Source organism: Ochotona princeps, chromosome 17 (assembly GCF_030435755.1).
Source record: "Ochotona princeps isolate mOchPri1 chromosome 17, mOchPri1.hap1, whole genome shotgun sequence".
Taxonomy (NCBI): domain Eukaryota; kingdom Metazoa; phylum Chordata; class Mammalia; order Lagomorpha; family Ochotonidae; genus Ochotona; species Ochotona princeps.
In genome coordinates this window covers 47,001,329-47,025,113 of record NC_080848.1, presented here as the reverse complement: position 1 = coordinate 47,025,113, position 23,785 = coordinate 47,001,329, and the positions used below count along the sequence as shown (strand labels likewise).

The 23,785-nt window shown below is 46.3% G+C and overlaps 1 protein-coding gene across 19 annotated transcripts in view; it reads left to right on the top strand.

Annotated features, from left to right (window-relative positions):
* NCOR1 (nuclear receptor corepressor 1) overlaps positions 1-21,647 on the top strand; it is a 147,088-nt gene extending 125,441 nt beyond the window's left edge. For 7 of the 19 annotated variants that reach the window (XM_058676510.1, XM_058676520.1, XM_058676515.1 and 4 more), the window contains 14 exons: positions 1,451-1,660; positions 2,056-2,205; positions 2,524-2,673; positions 4,767-4,935; positions 5,131-5,624; positions 7,898-8,026; positions 8,444-8,601; positions 9,039-9,262; positions 11,560-11,700; positions 13,588-13,730; positions 17,709-17,762; positions 18,426-18,647; positions 19,734-19,913; positions 20,581-21,647. In XM_058676510.1, the coding sequence (XP_058532493.1) occupies positions 1,451-1,660; positions 2,056-2,205; positions 2,524-2,673; positions 4,767-4,935; positions 5,131-5,624; positions 7,898-8,026; positions 8,444-8,601; positions 9,039-9,262; positions 11,560-11,700; positions 13,588-13,730; positions 17,709-17,762; positions 18,426-18,647; positions 19,734-19,913; positions 20,581-20,768 (2,612 nt within the window). In that variant the 3' untranslated portion in view covers positions 20,769-21,647. The remainder of the gene's footprint in view (positions 1-1,450; positions 1,661-2,055; positions 2,206-2,523; positions 2,674-4,766; positions 4,936-5,130; positions 5,625-7,897; positions 8,027-8,443; positions 8,602-9,038; positions 9,263-11,559; positions 11,701-13,587; positions 13,731-17,708; positions 17,763-18,425; positions 18,648-19,733; positions 19,914-20,580) is intronic. The other 12 variants (XM_058676523.1, XM_058676511.1, XM_058676527.1 and 9 more) reach the window with 11 other exon arrangements.
* Positions 21,648-23,785: the final 2,138 nt, after the last annotated feature.

Below are 23,785 nucleotides of genomic sequence, written 5' to 3'. Positions count from 1 at the left end.
GCAGTGGTGGACGGCCCAAGCCTTGGGATCCTGCACCCATGTGGGAGACCCGGAAGAGGCTCCAGGTCCTGGCTTTGGATCAGCGCAGCTCCGGCTGTTGTGGCCACTTCTGAGCATAAAAAAGCAGGTCCTGAAACTCCACCCAGGTCTTCCACACAGTATAGTTACCCAAGTACTTGGATTTTCCTCTTCTGGTTTCCTAGGCACATTGGCAGAAATCTCAGTCACGAGCAGAGCAGCCAGGACTCCTAGCCGACCAAGGATCCTTGGGTCTGAAGTGGCAGTTTGCCAAGCTGAGTCACAATGCTGGCCCCTGGTTGTCAGAAGTGTTGTGTTCTACTTTTTAGCATACCGCTGCGTCCTAGCATTTGTGTCATGCTATTACCTCAGCATTGGCAAACTGTAGCTTGTGGACCAATTCCTGTTGCCACCTTTTTCAGAAATTGAAAATTTATGGGCCTGGCACCATGGCTCATTTGCTGAATCCTCACCTTGCGTCTGCTGGGATCCCATATGGGTGCCGGTTTCGTGTCCTGGCTCTTCCACTTCCCATCCAGCTCCCTGCTGTGACCTGGGAAAGTAGTCAAGGATGACCCAAAGCCTTGGGAACTTGCACTCGCCTGGGAGACCCGGAAGAGACTCTGGCTCCTGGCTTTAGATTGGCTCAACTCTGGCTATTGCAGCCACTTGGGGAGTGAACCAGCAGATGGAAGATCTTTCTGTCTCTCCCTCTCTCTATTAATTTGCCTTTCAAAAAAAATTTTATGAAAACACAGCCACACCAACTCTTATTTCTCTGATTTCTTTTTTGTTTCTATGGCAAAACTAAATTGCCTTGACAGAAACCATATGGGCGTACAAGGCATGAAGTATCTCCCATGTTACCATTTACAGAAAAAGTTTCCCATTCCCAGCTCCAAACACAAACACTGAATCGATGCTTGTATCTTCACTGCTTTTTTACCTGCAGGAATGCAAACTTGCTATTTGTCACAAGAAGTTTTCATATGCATTGCTGTCACTTGTATTGGATGGTCAGCACTACAAACATAGTCTTAGTTTCGGACATAACTTTAGATGCTTTAGGTGAATACAGTGACATATCAAGAACTGGAAACGAAACCACTTGAGACATTTGTAACTACGCTTCCCCTTCCCCCTTTCCATTAAGTCTCAGATGTTAGCAGGAGTTAGAATGCACAATGTTGAAATACTAAGGCGTGAAGTAGATTATTAAGAATATTCAGATATGGAGTAGATTATTAAGAATACTGAGGTGTGGAGTAGATTAAAAAAAGATCTCTCTTAATCCCTCCTTACAGCTAGTGTGTAGCTAAAGGTCGCGCATACACTCCTTAGTGGCTGGCTTTTTCCTTACGCTGGGTGAGCTTTAGCGAGTGGATTTCACTCAGTATGAAACTCAGTGCCTCTTTCTCATTCTCTCACTCAGCAGCTGCTGCTTACCTGTTTCAGAGACAGCTTTCACCAACTCCAGGCTACCCAAGTCAGTATCAGCTCTATGCAATGGAGAACACAAGGCAGACAATCTTAAATGATTACATTACCTCACAGCAGATGCAAGTGAACTTGCGCCCAGATGTAGCCAGAGGACTCTCCCCAAGAGAACAGCCCCTGGGCCTCCCGTACCCAGCAACCAGAGGTGTGTGTCTTTGCAGTTCTGATGTCATCGGTTTTTGATGTTTACCTGAGGGTCTAGATTCTTGAGTGAATGATGGAAAGAAAATACTACAGTGTTTTCACATTATCAGCTCATCTGTCAGCAAGAGGCGCTTCATTGAACACGTGAAACAAGTCATGTCATTGAGCCCGTTACTTGAAATCCATGTCTGACCGGTTGGCTGTCACTCTTTAATCTGTCTTGTGTTGAGGTTATTGGCGGGGAACAGATATTTCATGTTTTTCTGTAGATTGTTGAGGACATTCTTAAAAAGTGATAGTGACCTTTCAACATTTTTGGTTTACAGGGAGACCAGATCAACAGCCATGTAAGTTTAGAATAACGTTTAACATAAATTGCATTTGTCTTTTACATAGGAATCATTGACCTGACCAATATGCCTCCAACAATTTTAGTGCCTCACCCTGGGGGGACGAGCACGCCTCCCATGGACAGAATCACGTACATTCCTGGGACACAGATCACTTTCCCTTCCAGGCCATACAACTCTGCGTCCATGTCTCCTGGTAAGGTCCCGCAGTCTCGGACCACGCTCATGGGACAAACATGCTTTTTAAGATGTTTTAGGCAGCTTTTCCCCACTTAGTTTTCTAGTTTTCAGTTGACATTTAGTAACGGTTGCTTTGTACCATCTGTGGCTAGACTCCCTAGAAATATCCCAAATCTTGTGTTACACTCCAAAACTCGTAGTAAGATAAATTTCCTACACTCCAGATTTGGCGGTTTCCTTTTTTTCTTTTAATTGATATGCATTTTAAAATTGCTTGATAAACTTGATAGGTTGACTTTTTTGTCATTAAATTGCAGATGCATTTGTTTTACAGGACACCCAACACACCTTGTAGCAGCTGCAAGCGCGGAGCGGGAGCGGGAGCGGGAACGCGAGCGAGAGAGGGAGAGAGAAAGGGAGAAAGAACGGGAGCGGGAGCGGGAGCGGATCGCAGCAGCCTCCTCGGACCTCTACCTGCGCCCAGGTCAGTGGAAGGCTGTGTTCCTGTGGCCTGCAGCTGGACCCTGGCCTTATGGGGTCTGGGGTATTATAACGCCATGGGAGATGGAAACAAAATTCTGAGACACAGTATTATCAGAGGGTTCAAACTGAGATCACAGAAGGGTGAATTTTTCCTAGAAAAATTAAGTTTCCATGATAAAGGTCCTATTTTGATTTGACCTGAGCATTTGTTTCTAGCTAGGCCTGAGGTCCTCATTGCAGAGTTTTGAAAGGTCTGAGAAGCCCAGGCCATGGTTCCCATATCTGAAGTGTTGCTGGCAAATGGTTAGGAGGTGATGTGGCATCTTGAGTTAGAACCTGGTGCTGCCATTCTGTTCGGGTGGGAAGGGAGTGGTTAGAGGGACATTTACACACGTGCGGCAGTAGACAGATTAGAATCCTCAAGGAGGCCATGGGCTGGTGCCAGAGGTCTACCGGCCTGGACCAATGGTGGCCTGGACTATTCCAACAGTTGAAATGGACAGAAAGGAACTACCAGGAAGAATATGAAGGAAGAACCAAAGAAGCTTAATAATCAAGTATGCGGATTAAAGGAAAGATCAGAAACAAGGTTTGGTCTTCAGTTAAGATAGAACATGATAAGTGAAAGGAAAGAGATGATGATCTTTATTCTGGATATACTTAGTCTCATGTGTCTTTGAGCCATCTGCCATCCCTGATATACTTTCCATTTTTAGTTTTTTCCAGTTAAATCATCTCCCATGTCTGCATTATGCTAGACACAGCCCTGGCACTCAGGAGAAAGGACAAGGTTTGGAGGTGTTGATAAGGAGTTGAAACTGTGGTGTCACTCTAGGATGTCCAAGGCATGTAGTATGAAAGGAGTGTTCAGGGTGCTGCCAGGGCTGACCTTGGGTGGACACAGGACAGAGGAAGGTGCAGAACCTGGGGCAGGAGAGTGCCATAGGACTTAGACCCTGGGTAGCCCGTGGGGCTGGCAGTACCTGTACAAGCTGGACACGTTTAGCCGTGACCTGTTACCTATACACAAGTACAGTAACAAACCCTGAAAGCCTGTCCATAGGAAATGTTTTAATGAATAGCACCATAACATTGAAAATCAGAGCTACACACAGGCATGTAACTATAGCAGGACACGTTTCTAAAATGCACATGGCCACGCACTGGTGAACAAATGCTCACATTTAAGACAGTAAAATACTGGTTTTCTCTATCAGACGTTGAAAACATTGACAAATATTGTGTGTTGCAGTGCCTAAAGAAACATGGATACATTAGCATAGGGCAATGTCAACTGTAGTATCCCTGTTGGAGGTAAAAGGCTTTAAATGCTATTTCATCCGGCGTTCCACTTGCAGGAATATTTTCCATAGAAACACTCATATAAACTAATGAATGGTCAGAAGGAAGCAGATTGTGAGTTGGTACTCGGTATGAAAACAGGAGTGTGCACTCCAGACACTCATCTGATGGGGCCAATAAATAATGCGGGATTGATAGGAGGCTACAGAGCAAGAGAGTGATTTAAGGGGCAATTTGAGTTCAAAATGCTCAAGGTAAGTGATTCTGAGGAGGTGCTAGCCCTGTCCAGATGGGAGGGACAAAGTGAGGAAAATGTCTTTGCACTTGGAAAAGTGTGTCTGCCCGCCCAGTTGTGGATGGGCAGTGGGAGGGCTCCTGTGAGGGGCAAGGACTGCAGGGCGTGGAACCTCACGGCCTGGCACAGTAAGCTGCACGTTTTATTAGGCTAAGCGCAACGCCGTACCAAATCCTCAGAAGTCACACACACACACCCCACAGTTTGAAGATAAATCTGAGAGTAAACTTTTCTGGTTGCTATTAGCTTTTCACTTTTGGTGCTAATTCTGCCTAGAATCAAGATCGAAACTTGTCCCAAAAATGGAAACGCCAATAAATGCTTTACGTTTGATTGCATCTTCATTGAGAATATGTAAAACAAGTTTCTAGTGAGGTCAGAAAGTAAGATTGTTCTTTTCGAACACGGAGCTCTGGGCAGCTAACGGGAAGTGCTGCCGCCTCCGTGTCCTGCTGCTTTCTCACAGCTGCTCTTGTTCTTTGTCCTTTTGTGCCCAGCAGGCTCAGAACAGCCCGGCCGGCCTGGCAGCCACGGGTATGTCCGCTCCCCGTCCCCTTCCGTGAGGGCTCAGGAGACCATGTTGCAGCAAAGACCCAGCGTCTTCCAGGGAACCAACGGAACCAGCGTGATCACCCCTTTGGATCCAACTGCTCAGCTACGAGTCATGTCAGTCCCTTGTTACACATTTTGATTACCGGGAAAAAAAAAAGTCTTGCATAGACATTTTAAATTTTGTAATTCCGTAGTATAAATACAGTCCCAGTTTTCTCTCTGCTGACTTTGTTTTGCAGTTCATCTCCCCGCCCCATTCCCAGTAGTTGATCTTCCCTTCACAGAGCTGTGGTTTGGTTTTATTTACAGGCCACTGCCTGCTGGGGGCCCTTCCATAAGCCAAGGCCTGCCAGCCTCCCGCTACAACACTGCTGCGGACGCCCTGGCTGCTCTTGTGGATGCTGCAGCTTCTGCACCCCAGATGGATGTTTCCAAAACAAAAGAGAGTAAGCATGAAGCTGCCAGGTTAGAAGACAATTTGAGAAGCAGGTCAGCTGCAGTTAGTGAACAGCAGCAGCTAGAGCAGAAAACCCTGGAGGTGGAGAAGAGATCTGTTCAGTGTCTGTACACTTCTTCAGCCTTTCCAAGTGGCAAGCCCCAGCCTCATTCTTCAGTAGTTTATTCTGAGGCTGGGAAAGATAAAGGGCCTCCTCCAAAATCCAGATATGAGGAAGAGCTAAGGACCCGAGGGAAGACTACCATTACTGCAGCTAACTTCATAGACGTGATCATCACCCGGCAAATTGCCTCGGACAAGGATGCGAGGGAACGTGGCTCTCAAAGTTCAGACTCTTCTAGTAGCTGTATGTATCTCAATCTAGTTTCACAATGTGATATCTGAGTAAAGAATTACTTTCTCCTCTAGGTAAAGCAGAACCTTCTGGCATTTAAAAATCCTAATGTTTGATGGTCAGTGTCACAGAAAAGATGCTGTGGGTTGGCAGTGTGAACATTTAAATATCTCAGTGTCCTAAGTATAAGTTTATCAGTGTGTTTCCAAAACAAAGCTACCTTTTAGAACACCAAGCTGAGAAAGCAGACAGCCCTAGAAGACAGCCTGTCCGCACGCAGAGGCGTCTGATGGGTGTACTTCATCTGGAAGCATTTGCTAGTATGTTGTTCAGGATTTCGGCTACTAGCCAATTTTGTTATATCCTTTACGCAAGATATAGATTCGCACAAAGTGACGCGACCTCACTTTCGTCATTGGTTCTTAGCATTGTACTTTTCTTACAAATTACAGTTTGCTCAGCTTTTGTTAGTCACTGTGATAGGGCAGGTCCTGCAAACCTCCACTACAATGGCAAAAGAAACAAAAAAGCTAAAAATTCCTTCTTAACTATTGCTGAAATTCTGTGTGGAATTCCAGAAAGAACAAGCATTTAAACAAGAACCTACTAAACGTGAAAGTGATCTAAACATAGTATCATGTTACATCTGTATGGGAATTGAAAGAGTTGGAGGCATTAAAAATAGATTTTTGTGCACCAGAAGTCCTATCCAGGCCTTTTTTGCTCGAATCTCCACCTGCTTAGCTGTTGTTGAGATCCAGAGGCAGTTTGTTGTGTAAGCAGTGCAGCTTTTCGATATGAAGAAAGTAGCAAACTGGGGAAGAAAGCTGCAAGAATTGTAGGAGGAAGTCAGCATACAAGGTGGCCCCCAGGCTGATGGAAGGCTGTGTAATGCAGCTTCCCCTGTCATCCCCAAAGCTCGAGCCGGGAGTCTGCATTTCAGAAGGTCTGAAAATAGAAAGCCCAGGTTCTTTGCGAGTCAGAGTAGCAGTGGGCTGCATGAGCTTCCCAGGCTGGCGGTAATCCTTCAGTGTGGCTTCCAGCTTCCTTTGCAGAGCCTTCCTCGCTCACCCTGGAGGTGAGGGCGTCGCCTCAGCCTTGCCCCTCTTGGGGGGTTCCGTGAGCACGAGGACATGTTTTGAGAGCTTGAATATTGGAGGAAGTGAGCAGACTCGGGGTGCTGGCACATGAAGAGTGATGAGTCACAGTGGATACAGAAGTTTCCCATTAGTTCCTCAGTGAGAGTCTCCATCCTCAGTCGACTGGAGTTGGTAATTGCATTTTTCCATGAGCTGGTGGCAGGAGGAAGGGTTGTTGGGGACAAGACGCACAGACCATCGCTGAGTAGTTGTGTCCTGTTCTCATCTCGTACCTGGGTCTGGCTACGGGCGTACGTCGTTGGAGCCTCCGACAGTTTTCTTACTCTTCTCAAGTCAGAAAATTCCCAAGCAGGAAGATACATTTGCCTTCCGGATCCACGGCCGAGGCTACGGCAGGACTCCTGATAAGCCCTTCGCTGGTGTGGCATCACCCACGGTCGGATGAGAGTCCTTGTCTGAGTTTGCTTCCCTTCATACATACCACACTCTGGCTGTTGTTTTCACAGTATAATATGGTGCTGAAGAACTATTTGGTTTAATATCTGTCAGCAATAGTATTACAGGAGAAAATTATTATCTATAACTTAAAACTAAATCACCATGGTGATGAAGCAGCTTTATAGCCTTAAACATCCAGGAGTGGACTATCTCCTGGAACTGGGGTTCTTGGACTGAACTAGCTGTTGCAAACGACTGCCTTGTTTACTCATCTCTCCTGATGAATAGTTCCCAGCTCCCAGAACATCACAAAGCTGTTCTCTCTCGTGCCTTATCTCATTGTTTCTCATGGAGCCTACCAACATACATGTTTATTGAGAGCGAGACTTCCCATCTTTTAGTTCTCCGGGCCAGATACAGGAGCCAGGGATGCAGTCCAGGCCTGCCACATGGTTCACCCCTGCCTTCCAGGGTCTGCACTGGCAGAAAGCTGGAGTCAGGAGCGGGAGCCGAGAACTGAACTCCTGATGAGGAGGGAGCCTCTTCATCACTAGGCTGAACACCTGCTCCTTTCTTGGCTTCTGGGCACCCGGTGGACTCACTGAATTTAGTAGTTTTCATCATTACTTTGGAATGCCGTTGAGCATTTGTGCAAAATACAAGAAAACTAAAATATGGAGCTTGAATAACTTGTGCTTTTGAAACTTGTCATAGGATTAGTTTTAAAATACGATTCTTTTCTTAAAGTGTCTTCTCACAGGTATGAGACGACTAGTGATGCTATTGAGGTGATAAGTCCTGCCGGCTCACCTGCGCCGCCCCAGGAGCAACTGCAGGCCTGTCAGCCAGAGATTGTTAAAGCAAATCAAGCAGAAAGTATGTCTCTCAGCCCCTGCTTATGTGTGTTCGTGCTTACAGTTATGTGTTTCTAACCTGTCTAGACCATAAGAAGAAATAACTTGGTTTGTTTTAGGGTAATCTTGTATCCATCTATTCTAGAAACATTTAAAACTACAACCAGAGTCAGCTTTTACGCTATCATTGATCACACTTTTGCTTATATTTTAACAACATATTGATTCTGGTTGCTCATTTCTGTATTCACATTTTATTTTGCTAGTCTCCGATTCTTATCAGTGAAGACATTTTCCCCCCAAAATTAAGATGTATTAATTTTGAACTTTGAGAAATGTATCACATACATTTTGTGTGTTCTTTCGAACTGTTTAATCTTTGATAATCAGTGAAAGATCACAGCGTCCCTGGAGTAAGACGGCTGTGTGTCTCTGTTAGACGATCCGGGCAGACAGTACGAAGGAGCGTTGCATCACTACCGAGCCCAGCAGGAGCCTCCCTCTCCGCAGCAGCAGCTGCCCCCTTCCTCCCAGGCAGAGGCAGTGGGCCAAGTGCCCAGGACCCACCGGCTCATCACGCTTGCCGATCACATCTGTGTAAGCTTTGCACTATTTTCAAAGTTTCTTTTTCTGATCACGCAGAAAGCAGATTCCATATAGAAAGAAAAAACTATAAAGAAGATAATGTGTAGATTTGCACTTCTATTTATAAAGTCCACATTATTTACTTTTTATTTATTTATCTAACTACTGGGTTCAGTCCCCAAGTACCTGCAATTGCTGGGGACTGGGCCAGCACCCAGTTGGGAGCCGGGAATTCATCAATTGCACAAACCCATCTCCTTGAGTTGCCACCCACCGCCTTCCTGGTTGTGTAAGCAGGAAGCTGGCATCAGATCTGGGACGGGAACCTGGGCACCCCAGTGTACTGAGATGGGAACGTCTCAATGCCAGGCCAGATGCTGGCCTCCAGTGCACCTTTCCGTGTAGGTACTTGATGAGCTTAATCACAGCCTTTTTTTTCTGTGTCACAGCAAATTATCACACAGGATTTTGCTAGAAATCAAGTTCCCTCGCAGACTCCCCCACAGCCTCCCACTTCTACATTCCAAAACTCGCCATCTGCTTTGGTATCCACACCTGTGAGGACGAAATCATCAAGCCGTTACAGCCCCGAGTCCCAGCCGCCTCCCGTCCACCATCAGAGACCGGGTCCTAGAGTCTCTCCAGAAAATCTCGTGGACAAATCTCGGGGCAGGTACGGTCTTTATTGCAAACCACTTGCAGATTTTCACCAGTTGTACTGTGCCTAGGCAGGGATCCCTGTCCCATACCACCTCGGGTTTGTTGGCCTTTATTCCCTAGGAGGTGCAGGTGAGCTTTCTTCAGCGGGTATGCTGCTTGAGGTGTCTGCTCTTGGAGCAGTGGTATTCTTGTCTTTTTACTGACAACACCCAGTTGATTGATGTTGCTAGTTATAAAGGACAGTTTAGGGATCCCTGCTACTGGGTTTATAACAATAATTATTTAGGAAGATGACATTAAGGAAAGCAAAGTACAATTAATGGCAACAGGATGGGAGGAAGGAGGTGCATTATATGGCAAAAGTGCTGGTAACCAGTGTATCTTACCCGATGGTTGGGTTAAAAAGGGGAGAGGTAAGGTTTTGGGTTCAGGGTGGCAGATTAAGCAGTAGTGTATGTTAAGGCACAGTCATGGAACACAACAGGAGCTCCTGAGAACATGGAGGAGAGCCTGGGGCAGCAACAGGTCAGAGTCTGGGGACACACAGCACTTCGATGAGCCCGCGTAATGGGAGCTGTCACTCACAGCGTGAGAAAGTCACGTCCAGTGAAAGATTCCAGCCTCCCAGCCCTCCTGTGCAAGAAGCTGCATGGTCTCTGCTGTAAACATTGTAAATAGGCAAAAGGAGGGCGCCTGGGACAGCGCGTCGCCATCTGCCTGGCTCTGGCAGTCACGAGTGAGTGGCGCACACACACACAAGCCGAGTGGCAGTTCCAGTTCATTTTTTCCCCTCATGTTCTTCCACCAATTGGATTATCTTGAAACAGAATTGTGACATTCATTTCAAGAAGCTGGATAATTTTCTCAAAATATCCACTAATTTATTTATTTGATATGTAGAGTTAGTTAAACACAAAGAGTTCAATTAATCTTCTGTCTTCTGGTTCATCCCCAAATGGCCTCAGTAGCACGGTTGGGTCAGGCTGAAACCAGGAGCTTGAAATTCCGTCTGTGTCTCCCACGCAGGGAGCAGGGACCTAATGGCTCAGGCCATCTTGTGCTGCTTTCCGAGGTTCATTTCCAAGGATGCAGGGTTGCAGGTGGAGCAGCCACGACTTGAACCAGTGCTCAGATGAGGTGCCTGTGTCACAGGATGTAGTTTAACCCACTAATGCCAAAATGCTGGCCCCAGAGCTGAGAGAACTTCAGATAAAAGTGCAAATATATTTTAACCAAAAAAAGAAAAAGAAAATGCAATCATGAAGAAAACCAGGAAGTTTATTTAAAGGACAGTCCTGGCCCATTCCTAATGTAAGGTATCCGGTAGCAGATTTTGAGCCACTGACAGCATCTATTTGTCTTTACTACTGATTTCTGCATCACTACACTTAAGCATCTGGTTAAAATTCTCTTATTGGACTTAGTAAAATTGTCTTGTTTTAATAGTTCAGAATCTTCGCATCATCCACAGTGCTATAAAATACCACTGATTTTTAATCTATAAGCAAAACAGTTCTAGATTATGATACACATCCTGAGTCACAAAAATAATGGCTTATAAATATTGGGAGGTTGGGGTGGGAGTAGACAAGAATTGGTAGAAGTAGCAGTGTGGGTTGCTAAACTGCTTCATTTAAAAAAATGTTGGAGCTTGACATGTGCTATATGATGTTAAAATAGACAAAGTAAAATGGGTTACCATGTGGAGAAGGCAGATCAAGTTCTTTTTCATGGAAGGGAAAGATGGTAACTTTCAAATTTGATAAAGCAGGCAATGAAAGTATATGATTATTTGAATTTCAGAGGCAAACATCAAATGAACAACTACCTCTAAGAATGCAGTAGGTTGACCAAGAAAGGAAATAATATCATTTGAGTACAATGGAACTTAAGTAGTATTAACAGTAACATTTAATATTGAAAGTTGAAGGTGGTTGCTAATATGTGAAATTGCTAAGTTAAAAAAAATGGTTTTAACTGTTCATCTCACGTTATCCTTAGCAATGTGAAATCCAGAGGAACAGTGGCATTGAACAGAACTCCACAGAGTGGTATGACTGAGGCCTGTCTTCAGTTAGTACACAGTTTGCCTTATTGAGGGCAAACTAGCAAGTCACGGCTCACACTAAGCACTACGCTTGGGCACATGGTAGGATGGAGCCGGCATGAGCTCTCACTGTGGCCACCTCCAGTCACTGGGTACATAGTGACTGCTGAAGCGACTGACTCCTGAGCTAGCCAGTTTCTGTTTGGGTTAAGCCTGCTGAGTCATCGAAGCACAATCTGACGTCTTCCATGTCACAATGGCAGGCCTGGAAAATCGCCAGAGAGGAGTCACGTGTCTTCAGAGCCCTACGAGCCCATCTCCCCACCCCAGGTTCCGGTTGTGCATGACAAACAGGACAGCATGCTGCTCTTGTCTCAGAGGGGAGCAGAGCCTGCGGAGCAGAGGTGAGGCGGGTGTGAGGGCTGGAAACCAGTGCCCTTCTCTGATTTGAGTTTGTGTCAGGATGGGGCTCTAGGAGGATCTGTTTCTCTAGTGTGAATGTTCTATTTTAATACATTAGAGAAGGTGTGGTAATTATTCTTGAAATTCAGTCCTCCTCAGTCTTTGGAAACTTTTGTGCTGCTGGTTGTGTCACTCATGATTTCCCCACCAAGTGAGCGCTTACCAGACACCAAGCACTGTACTTTCCTGCCGCAGTTTCTCGCCCTGGTCCCAGCCTATGACTTCCTGCATCTCGACCCCCATGTGGATGAGAGATTTTTGCTCTAGCCTTTTTCCATTCGGTTGCCATCCTTCCACCAGAATTATTTTTTTCTGAAACTCAAAGAATCAAGGCATTTGGTTATTTCCATAATCAGCTTACTGTACTCCTTCCATTTCATTCTCACATGCAGATTTGTTTTTGTTTGTTTAAAAGGCAGAGTGACAGAGCCCCATCTACCATCCAGCGGTTGGGTCACTCCCCAAATGGCTGCAATGGCCAGGACTAGGCCAAGCCGAACTAGGAGCCTGGCTCTCCATCCGGGTCTCCCACATGAATGGCAGCCCCCAGGTTTCTGGTCCACCTTCCATTGCTTTTCCAGGCACATCAGCAGTGGGCTGGATCAGAAGTGGAGTCCTGGAACATGAACTCTCACCTGTTTGGGATGTTGGCATGGGAGGTGGCTGCTTAGCTGGATGTGCCATAACCCCATTCTCCCGTGCTCTGTGAACTCCTTTCTGTCCATGTTGAAGCTGTGAACCCTCCCTTTGCTGCCCTTTTAGGTGAATCTGTGGGTCATCCTTGTTGTAAGGGTGAGTCCAGCTATAAACCACGATCCAACTCCAATTGCTAGTACATTTCTTAGAATATCTTATTTGTATTTACTGTATGTATTCTTAGCCAAATAGGTAAGTAGATCTGTCTCTTGAGAGCAAATGCTTTTATATTAAATGATACATTTACATGTTTTCCCTGAGTTTGAGTTTTTTGAGAACAAAGACCATGTCTCATCTTTCTACTGCCTTGTCTTTCTTGGCATAAGGCTCTGTGCTTGAATTATGAATCCACATGACCAGATCTGGTTACCAACAGCTTTCTCTGCCCATGCTTTTTCTGCTGGGATCCATGAGCTGTTAAGGAAACTTGTTTTTAGAAGTATATTAGTATAGAAAGCTGCCAATGAAATGTGAGGTCCTTTAAACTCATACTGTTAGTTGACTGTTAGTTGACTTGAAATGACTAACAGGCAGCTTGCTTTATTCACATCAAGTCCAACTGTCGCTTAGATATGAGCTCTTGCTATTTTACAGGCAAGTGTGCTATTGTAGTTTCAGTGCACTTAGAGGTATTTCTGTCAGTAGAATGGTTCCCATTTTGCATGATGATGGTGTGAGTTCATGTTTGTTAATCGCAGAGCATCATGACGTTTGACTCTGCCCATGGCTGCTCACGTTGCAATCCTTAAGAACTGTTGCATTCCGGCCTGGGATGGCACTGGGGGGAACCTGAGCTGACTTCTAGCTCCCGTTGAGTTCCTGGCCCATGAAGGTTTTTGTGGAGTGAATCAGCCCTCCTCAGATGGGAGCTGTGTGTGACTCTATCCCTCTGTTCTCGCAAATTAAATAATAATAATAATATAATAATAATAAGCTCAAGTTCTCATTTCATCAGAATTCATGATCTCACCTCTGGCACCTGGAGTTGGCTGTCCGCACAGAGCTGTGAGGATATAACACAGCATGTAGAGGCTTCGGTTTTCCAAGCACTCTAGAACCAGTACTGTCAGCAGTAACAATGTCCTCGGCGTTAGGAGCTGATGATTGTAATCGACTTCCCTGTTTTCTAATAGGAATGACTCCCGCTCACCAGGGAGTATTAGCTACTTGCCTTCATTCTTCACCAAGCTTGAAAACACGTCACCCATGGTTAAATCAAAGAAGCAGGAGATTTTTCGTAAGTTGAACTCCTCTGGTGGAGGTGACACTGATATGGGTAAGTGGGATTTCTTTCGTGAACCCCAAATAAAACATGCATTAATATTATGCTTGTCTTGTAATCCTTGAGTTTGAAGGCTTGTATAGGGCATCCTTCCAATACATTCAACCTTAAAATTCCTTGTCAAGCATCTGCTAGGTCATGAATTGTTCCAAATTAGGACGGAGAAATTTAGGAACTTGTTCTTTTTGAGAGTGACCATTTTCTCTTTGAATAAATGCTGTGTTTAGGACACCCTTTTGCTCAGGTGGGACTGGATCAACTCTCCATGTGTTAAGCTCTTTTTTGTTGTTGTTGTTAAACCCTGGGCCATCACTATATTACATCTTTTCAGATATTTGAATATTCATCCTTTCTTGGTCTTCTTAACCTTTGTAAATGTCTGTTTCACCAGTACTTGACCATTGTGAGTGCCCCCTCCCGTCTGAATCGTTCCCTACAGGAACATACATATACTGTGGGTTTTTAGTAGGCTGAGTGGTACAGAATAGTGTGATAATGGCCTACCTTGAATGTGTCATTAATGCAGCCTACAGTTTGTGGTGGTTGTGTTTTGTTGGCACAATGAGGATTCTGTGCACATGGCATGAACACTTACAGGTCAAGAATTGCTCTTAATCTGTAACACTTCCTCTTGCTCTACTTCTGTGATTGGCATCTCCCAAGTGTAGGACAGGATGCATTTCCTTCCTTCCATCGACTTTTGCTACCCTGCCAGTATCTGCCCAGATATAAACTCAGCCATTCAGTAGTCATATACACATGCAGCCTCTGATAAACCCACCACCTAAATTTCTAACACCAGGATATCCCACACTATAGGGCCTTAGCTTGGACCTTGGCCCTGCTTCCACTTTCAATGGCTTCTTACTAATACACACCCTCTGGAACCGACTGCATCTCTGCTCCCCACAAGGGAGACCTTGAGTTCCTAGCTTCCAGTCCTGGCTACTGTTGGCATCTGGGAGTGAACCCAATTCCACCTACCTCACTCTAGCTCTGTCTGCCCCTCAAAGTAAATTAAAATGTAAAAGGTTAACACTATATGCCTAGACAATGTTCTAAATTCACCCTGCCTACTATACTACATATTACAATTACATCTGCTTTGTCAATGAGGAACTGAGACTTGGGTTTAATAGTTGGCACAGGTTATAGAACTCGTACATAAAGGGGCTACCATCCAAACCCAGGACTTTCATTGGTTTCTAACAGTTCTGAACTTAAAATATCACTAGCCAAACTGGTAGAAAGCTCTAGAGCAGAACCCTTCCTTAGGTTGATATGCCTGCATTCATCACACGCCCACCTCACTGTCCCCCCACCCCCTTTTGTCTTGACCTGCATTGTCTCCAGTGATGAAGACTGGGGACACTGCCATCTGCTTACCATCTACTGCTGTTTCTGTCAGATGGTGGGCTGGGAACTAGGGACCTCCAGGTGAAAGGGCTGCTTGTGATGAGTTCGGGAAAGGATGAGCCCAGTGTCAGTCTGCCTCGCTCTTCACTGCCAAATGCCCTTTTCATGTGACAAATCTGGAAGATAAATACTTTAGAATGCCAACCAGAATTGCTGTCAGATCTGCAGAAGTCCTTTACAAAACTGTCATTGGCTTTCTCTCCCCAGCCGACAACCATTTCATCTATTATTTACAGCTCTTCAAACCAAGAGTAAAAATAGGGTGCTCTCATTTTCATATTCTCTTACAACCCAGAGATGAGTCTGCTACAGCATGGAGACACACTGGCCTTAGGTAGCCACGCCTTGGTGAAACACTTGGACTGTGTCTGTGCTGCAGTCTACACTGTCCATTCTTACCTCATGTTTTACGTTGTCTGTAGGCGGTAGCTCACTTTCTTCAGTTCAACACTCAGTGGAGTGCATGTTGGATGTGTAGTGTAATAGATGTTGCTGCTCTGCAGCAAGCCGCTAGCCAAGCAGAAGTGCAGTGAGCCTCTGAAGCAGGCACCAGTACAAGTGCTTCAGTGCCTGGAATTGTTGCAGTTTTTTTTTTAAAGATTTATTCATTTTATTACAGCCAGATATACAGAGAGGAGGAGAGACAGAGAGGAAGATCCTCCGTCCAATGATTCACTCCCCAAGTGAGCCTCAACGGGCCGATGCGCGCCGATCTGCAGCCGGGAACCTGGAACCTCTTCCGGGTCTCCCACGCGGGTGCAGTGTCCCAAGGCTTTGGGCCGTCCTCAACTGCTTTCCCAGGCCACAAGCAGGGAGCTGGATGGGAAGTGGAGCAGCTGGGATTAGAACTGGCGCCCATATGGGATCCCGGGGCTTTCCAGGCGAGGACTTTAGCCGCTAGGCCATGCCGCCAGGCCCAATTGTTGCAGTTTTGGCAGGAAGTTGATAACAGGCTCCTGGGCACCACCCCTGCCGCCAGACATTCAGTATGCAGCAGAACTCAGAAAATAAAGCCACCAGCAGCCAGCACAGCTCTGCTTCACCTCTGTGGTCCCCCTGGGGCCACCACTGAGTGGCTTGTCCAAAAACCACAGTGCTTTAAAATGTTGTTTGGTCTCTCTGACACTTCTGACCCTTTCCCCAAAATACTCTTTTCTGGGCTTCCACACACCTCTCTGCTCCTCCGGCCATCTCTATCTCCTTAAAAGCTCAGCAGCATCTGAGTGGCCCGAGGGTGCTGCTTTCCTCGGGGCCTTCTACCTCACTGCCTGCATTACTCCATCTGCGATCACTTTTATGCCAGGACTCCCAAATCTCTGTGGATCTGACCTTTCTCCACCGAGGTCTCCTTAGTATGCGCTTACAGACTGCACCTGTTCACGAGCAAGCAGGAAACTGAGCTCACGGGCTCTTCTCCTGCCTGTGTTCCGGTCCCAGGCTCTGTGGGCAGCGATGGGGCCGTTTTATTTACTGTGTTCCCTGGTCATCCTCTGTACAACTTTATGGAGAAGGTTCTCTTCTTCCTGGCTGGGCTGGGGGACGTCCGGCCCACAGCCAACGTAGGGCTTCCAAGATCATTTGGCTGGCCTGGCCAAGGAGCTGCAGGCAGCACTGCTTTCCAGCAGGCTAAGTTCTGCATGGAACACACATGGCCCTTGAATTTCATTATCAATATCCAGATGGCCTCTGGCTCAGAAAAGGCTTCCAGTTGGGGGTTAAAGCTTCCTGATGGAGAGTCCCCCCGGCACACACACACTGTCTTTGCAGATGGTCATCGCCCCCACACCACAGCCTCTGCTTGTGCGGTCTCCCCCACGGCATGTCCCATTCTTCTTTGGGGTGTCATTTGTTTGGAAAGAAGTCATAGAAAAGCATTTATGGGGCTCGGCAGTGTGGCCTGGTGGCTAAGGTCCTTGCCTTGATCCCATATGGCCGCTGGTTCTAATCCCGGCAGCTCCACTTCCTCTCTATCTCTCCTCCTCTCAGTATATCTGACTTTGTAATAAAAATAAAAATAAACCTTTAAAAAAAAAAAAAAGAAAAGCATTTATGTTTCCAAATTCCTTTCCCTTCTGGCACAATGGTTTCTGGTTGCTGGTTCTGCTATCGTTTCGTGCTGCATAACGAAGAGGAACGAGACGCAGCGAGCGTGGCGCAGAGGCGGTCCTTGGTTAAGGTCCCAGCTGGCCAGGGCAGCAGCACATTGAGGCAGCTTCTCCTTGAATGTGTACCAGACTGCCTCGGACCTGTTGGTCCTTTCCAAGTCCAAGGTTGCTTCTTAGCTGTGGAGCCTGGATTCCTGCTCGGAGAATGGCTTCTCCCCGTTTCTCTGTAGCAGTGCAGCTTCCGTTCTGGGGTTATAGTGCTCCTGTTTCGATTATCTTGCCTTAATTTGATTTTTTATTTCCTTTAAAAAAGTAGTTATCCTCAATTTAACAGGTAAAATAAGCTGAACTCATTGGAAATAAGAGGTCAATTTTATTGTCAGATTTTTAAAACTTTTGATGTACTGGATTATCACATCTCAAATTAACTGCAATATTTGTTTCAATATAGCAGCAGCTCAGCCAGGAACAGAGATCTTTAATCTGCCAGCAGTTACAACATCAGGTAAGAATGAAAACATATCACCAATCCTGTAGTGGGAAAGTAACAGTCAATTCAGCAACTGTTTATTGAGACCAGCAGGACTGCTCCCACATGTGAAGTAATAGTTCAGCCAGGGAAGAGACCGTGGAGAAGGAACTAAGGTTCAACAAGCACTGGACTGAAGAATCAAGAACTACTGAGCCAGGCGTTGGTGTTGTGGTATTCCGGGCTAAGCTGCTGCTTGTATAGTAGCTGTCTGCTCTTGGAGCACAAGTTCAAGTCCTGGCTGCTTCCTCCTAATGCGGGGGGCCGGGGGGCAGCAAAAAGTGGCCTAAGAATTTGGACCCTGCCACCTGCAGTGAAATTCCAGGCTCTTGGCTTCCACCTGGCCCAAACCTGACTTTTTCAGCCATTTGAGGAGTGAACCAGCAGATGGAATACTGCTCACTCTTCTGCCTTTCAGTTTTAAAAAATCTTAAAAAAAATTTGGAACAGTTAACTGAGTGACTTTAGCAAAAGTCTGAGTGGCTGAATGACTTGGGAAATACATTTCCCAACACTGTCCTTTGTGTGGCGCAGGGACCTGTGTGGACTCTCGGCTTGGGGGCTGTGTGTGGCCTGTCCTTTCTCCATCTTGGGTCTGCCTCAGAACCGGGCGGAAACGATGCCGGTGGTCTCTTGCAGGCTCCGTCAGCTCACGCGGGCATTCCTACGCTGACCCTGCCAGTAATCTCGGGCTGGAAGACATCATCAGGAAGGCCCTCATGGGCAGCTTTGATGACAAAGTGGAGGATCACGGAGTGGTCATGTCCCAGGCTGTCGGCGTGGTGCCTGGCAGCGCCAGCACGTCAGTTGTGACCAGCAGTGAGGCCCGGCGAGAGGAAGGGGACCCGTCACCTCACTCAGGTAGTGTTGCCACTCCCCCCACGTCCTGATGCAACAGTCAGGTGTCTTCTCTTGTTTGATTCTAGTCCTTGTCTGCACACACTGCAATTACGATGACTGCATATTTTGGTTTTCAATAAAAGTGACTTACTGTTGTGGTCAAAATGACAGTTTCAGTATAAAAGGACTGGCCTACACCACAGAAAAGGCCACAGGACAGCCCGGAGTTCTTTCGGTGCCCGTCCTCTGGGAAGCAGCCACTCCTGTCACTCCTGTAGCACGGTGCAGCCCCTCTGCAGACAGAAAGACAGGCATCAGATCATTCTGCACATTAACCTGAGGGTACCCAAAAAATCACCATGATGCTGCTTTAAACACAAGTCTGTGAGCAACAACCTGTTAATCTTTTGAGAATCAGCGTCTCTTATGCTTAAAATAGTAGCTGAAGGTCCGTGCCTCTCAGCTCGCCTTCCTCAAGCAAAGGGCTCTCCGTGCTTCAGGAAGAAGTGCGGGTTAGCACTCACCTGAAGATGACAGTATTTCCTGTTCTGAAGAGCAAGCATCGTCCTGTCCTTCCTGCCCCTGCTGTCCGGCTCATGTTGGAAATACGCACTTCGAGTTCCGGGGCCAGGGATGGTTATGGTTCTGCTTGTGACCTGGGCGCTCACCCCTGCCGCTGTGCTGAGGTCTGACTGTGCCCCTGCTGCGACCTTCTGCCGAGTTCACCAACACAGGGACCAGGGACCAGGGACACCAAGGGCCTGTGCATCCGGGAGTTCTGACCCAGCCGTTTGCTGCCCTCTGTGCTGGGGCCATGGGGCTCAGGGGAGTGGAGGTTTAAGGTTTCTGCCGGTGAATCTGCTTTTTTAATTCTTCACACTGTTTGGAAATTGTGTTTCTTCAGTTACCACATATTTTATATTTATGACATCAATATTCTTATTCTAGTCACTGTAAGTGAAATTCTGACTTTCTTTTAAATAGTATTTATTTCACTAGCTACTAAAATCTAGCTTCTTCATGTTGCTATTATTTTTTTCATGTAGTATATTGAGACCAAATACTGTATGTCAGTAATTAATCCTGTCACTTGAACTTTACTTCTAGCAGGCGTCTGCAAACCAAAGCTGATCAGCAAGTCCAATAGCAGGAAATCTAAATCCCCCATCCCTGGGCAAGCCTACCTGGGGGGCGAGCGGCCCTCGTCCGTGTCCTCGGTCCATTCGGAAGGGGACTACCACAGGCAGACGCCGGGCTGGGCCTGGGAAGACAGGCCATCTTCAACAGGTGAGCTGCCCCGCCCTGCGCAGCACAGGTGCCTGAGGCCCCCAGCGGTTTATAGTAATGCCATGTTTACTACTGCTTTGAAAATCAGAAACATTTATGGTTTGAAAAACTCTACTTCCATGGCTTTAAAATTAAAGGATTCTACCTCCGAGAATGGAACTTGAATGCACATCATCTTGTAAGTACGATTAGCATCAGCAAAGATCTGCAGAAAGCTGGCGTCCACTCCTATGTTGGCTGGCTGGTAGCAAACTTTGCCGTTTGCAAGTCTGTGGTTTCAGTTCTTGAGCTGTACTCCAGTGCCACTACCGAGGTCACCACGCCTCCATGTAGATACTTAGAGAAGATTCTCAGGGAGCCTTGAGGAGTTCCTGGCGTAACCAGATTTTAGTTCAATTAACACTTCACTCTTCATAGAAACACTTGGCACAGGCTTAACCTAACCGTGCGGCTCCTGGCTGGGTTACAGTCCAGCGGACAGAGCAGCTGCGTCGTTGACTCACACACACGGGCTGCGTCAGGCTAGAGTGCTGAAACCTGGGCTTCTCCATTGCGATGCGATTTGCTGTTGTAGTGTCACGTGACTACTGTACAAATCCTGTCCTCCAACCAAAGAGTCAGACTGGGTGAAACAGCTCCCACCGACGCCTCATTTTTCTTTTGTCAGGTTCGACGCAGTTCCCGTATAACCCTCTGACGCTGCGGATGCTAAGCAGCACCCCACCCACTCCGATTGCATGCGCCCCCTCCGCCGTGAGCCAGGCAGCTCCTCACCAACAGAACAGGATCTGGGAGCGAGAGCCCGCCCCGCTGCTCTCGGCGCAGTACGAGACGCTGTCGGACAGCGATGAGTGAGCACGGACGTGAGGCTGGACGGGGTGAAGGGAGGAGCCCCGCTTCTGGTGTTGTGTTTGTAAGTGCAGGTCGGAAACCTGCCCTCCTATGATTTGTGCCCAGAGACTTTTCAGGAGAGCCAGGGCCACAGATGACGGAGAAATGATAAAAAAAAATTTGGAGAGTCAAATAGGAGAAAACAAAACCGCCTTTGATATGGTCAATTGAGTGGATTATAATTGTAGAGGGCTGAAATTGTAGAGTTTTTAAAAAGTGGACAATTCCTGTTGCTACATCTGTTTGTAAAGAAAACCATAATTTCTTTAAATCACTCTTATGTAAATAGAGGACCTTTTTGCAGTGTAGCCCCTTGCTGTAGATCTGGTGTACTTATGTTCAAAGCAGCACATCAACTTGGGGGGTAATTTTTGAAAAATTTTTTTGTCTATCTTTTTAACCCTAGCCTTCTAAAAAAAAACCTCACACAGCCCAGATACATAATGTTGGCTGTCACGGGCATTGTACTTTATCTGATTTTGTTTCCTCTAAATTCAGCTTCCCAGTGATGTTTAAAACCTTGTGCAAATGTTTAGGTTTTTAACACGGACCCTGTCATAAAGTCTGTACATTAGGGTCAAAGGTAGGAACAATGGACTTCTGCCGTAATGTAAATTTCCAGTGCGAGCTTTAATTTTTCTTTCATTAGTAGCACTGAAAAAAAAAATGACTGCATGGGTATGTTATAGTTGAGTTTTTAAAGTTTTAAAGGCTTATTTGAGGCATACCTCACTGTTATGCACACTGGTAACTTAACCACGCCCCGGAAGTGTTCCTTTTCTCCTGCATTTGATGCGGCCCAACAAAGCTTCTGTTTTGAAATAAATCTGACCGGCTTGTCCACAGCTACGCACAGCATCTGTGACTTAAGGCTCTTGGGGTCTCAGGTTCCAGAGGAGAAACCTACACGCTTTCTTTAGTTTGGTACTCACGATCCATAGTGTCTTCATCTTTCATGCTGTATCCCGAAGAATTCTCACATAGAACCTGGTCCTCTCTTTGCATCTCTGTGCCTGCCACAGCTTATTCTAATTTTGCTTCCTTAGGGCCACAATATTGTTGAATGTTCTCATTTCATAAAATTTTAAGGTGCAAATAACTTAAAAGAATGAATTACAAACTAAGTATGGCACTACAGGGTCAGTTTTATGCCTCAGTAAGAACTCACTGAATTCCTAGACTTTGGGGTTGAACATGTAACTTGATCATAACACATGAGCGTCCTTCCATAGCATATACCCAGTGATGTTCTGGGGAAAACGCCACTGACTGGACAGGGCAGAGATTACAGGTCTCTGAGGATGACAGAAGTTAGCACTTTATAAACCAGACCTGGCCTTTTCTGTGAAAGCTCCATACTGAGAGCAGCTCAGTTAACCCCTGGCCAGATGCCCGCACCGCTGCTGTCTGACCCCTAGGTTTCTAATACTTTGCTCAAAGCTAAGTGACAAGGATCCGCCACAAGCCCACGTCTACCTGCAGAGCAAGCCTCCAGCCTGTCAGAATGCTTCAGATCAGGCGTCACGGTCAGTTCCCTTTATCTGAAAGGCTGGCATCTTTATAATACTATTTATACACATGCAGTTTCCATAAGAACAAAAAACAGTAAAGGTTCCACTCAACAGCTTTCAGCTGAAAGGTTTTTTTTTCCCCCCAGGTACTGGTAGTTATTTTAGAATTATGACTGTTTAACTGTGGCCTGAGGGTGCTATGCTCTTGAGTCAGGATGGTTTCCAGAACAGACAGATCCTAACTTATTCTTGGAGCCCCCCGGAGGACTCCAGCCTCCAGGGCAGGTGTCCCCCGCTGCAGGCCTGCACTGAGGGGGGCCGGCCACTTGCACATTAACGGACTTTTTGCAGGCCCAGGTTTCACTGTTCTGATGCTACCGCTTTAGGACTTTAACACCCAGAACAGAATTCAAGTCTTCCTGAAACTGTTAAAATAAGTATTCTGACAGCCAGTTTTCCAGTGCATGTTTCATTGGAAATTTTGTAATGTTTTAATTTGGGTATACTCAGTGATTCTGTTTTTAAATTCTTTATTCCCTGAAAACTCCAGTGATAACACATTTCCAAATTTTAAAATGCACTGTTGTAAAGAGTTCAGACCAACAGTGAAGGGCATCGGCTCCCCTTTGACGTCACTAGTTTGTCAGACAGCAGTGTGAATGAGCCTTAAGGGAAACATCCAGGAGACCAGGCTGCCGTTCTGAAAACCACTTGAATTTCCCAAGGAGTGGGACCATGAACTGAATCATTGTGGAGGATTACATTTCCTTAAATAAAACTTGGAGTGAAAAACCTAACTTGGACTAACCCTTGCAGTGAGCGGGCATTCTCCATGCAGAAGGTGAGTGGCTGGCAGCAGCTGTTTGATTTATTCCTCTGCTCTCAGACCTGATTAAAGGAATGTAACAGATGAACTTAGATACAAAGGGGGAAGAAACTTTACCTGTAAAATGTACACGTATAGTTTTAGGAGTTTCTTATATTTTCATCAACTCTTCTGGAAGAATTTTTTAATGAGAAATTCAAAGATTACTGGACTACGTGCAGTACATGTTGAGTAATTTCTAGTTTATTAAGAAAAGATTATTTCAGTATGTACATATGAACCAAAAATATCACTATCAGTCCCAGTCCCTTCCTCCACCCACAGGAAAGCCAACATCAGTGCTTCCTCGTGGGATCCAAGAAACCTTTTCTCCAGCCCCCTGCAGTGTGCCAGCCTGCTGCACTACAGCACGCGCACCGAGGGCCTGGAGGAAGTGACACCTTTGCCGACATGGCAGTCCCTTCCTGTGAGAGAGATGCAGTCAGGGGTCCTACAGCACCCGGCGCCGACTCACCCCCATAGGGGACAGCCACTGCACAGCCATGCCTAGGAGTGGGACCACCCGGCATGGCTTGTCTCTACCTCATTTCTCAATAGTTGCGTATAATCAGCTGTGTACGGTCCACTGCTGTTGATGATTAAAC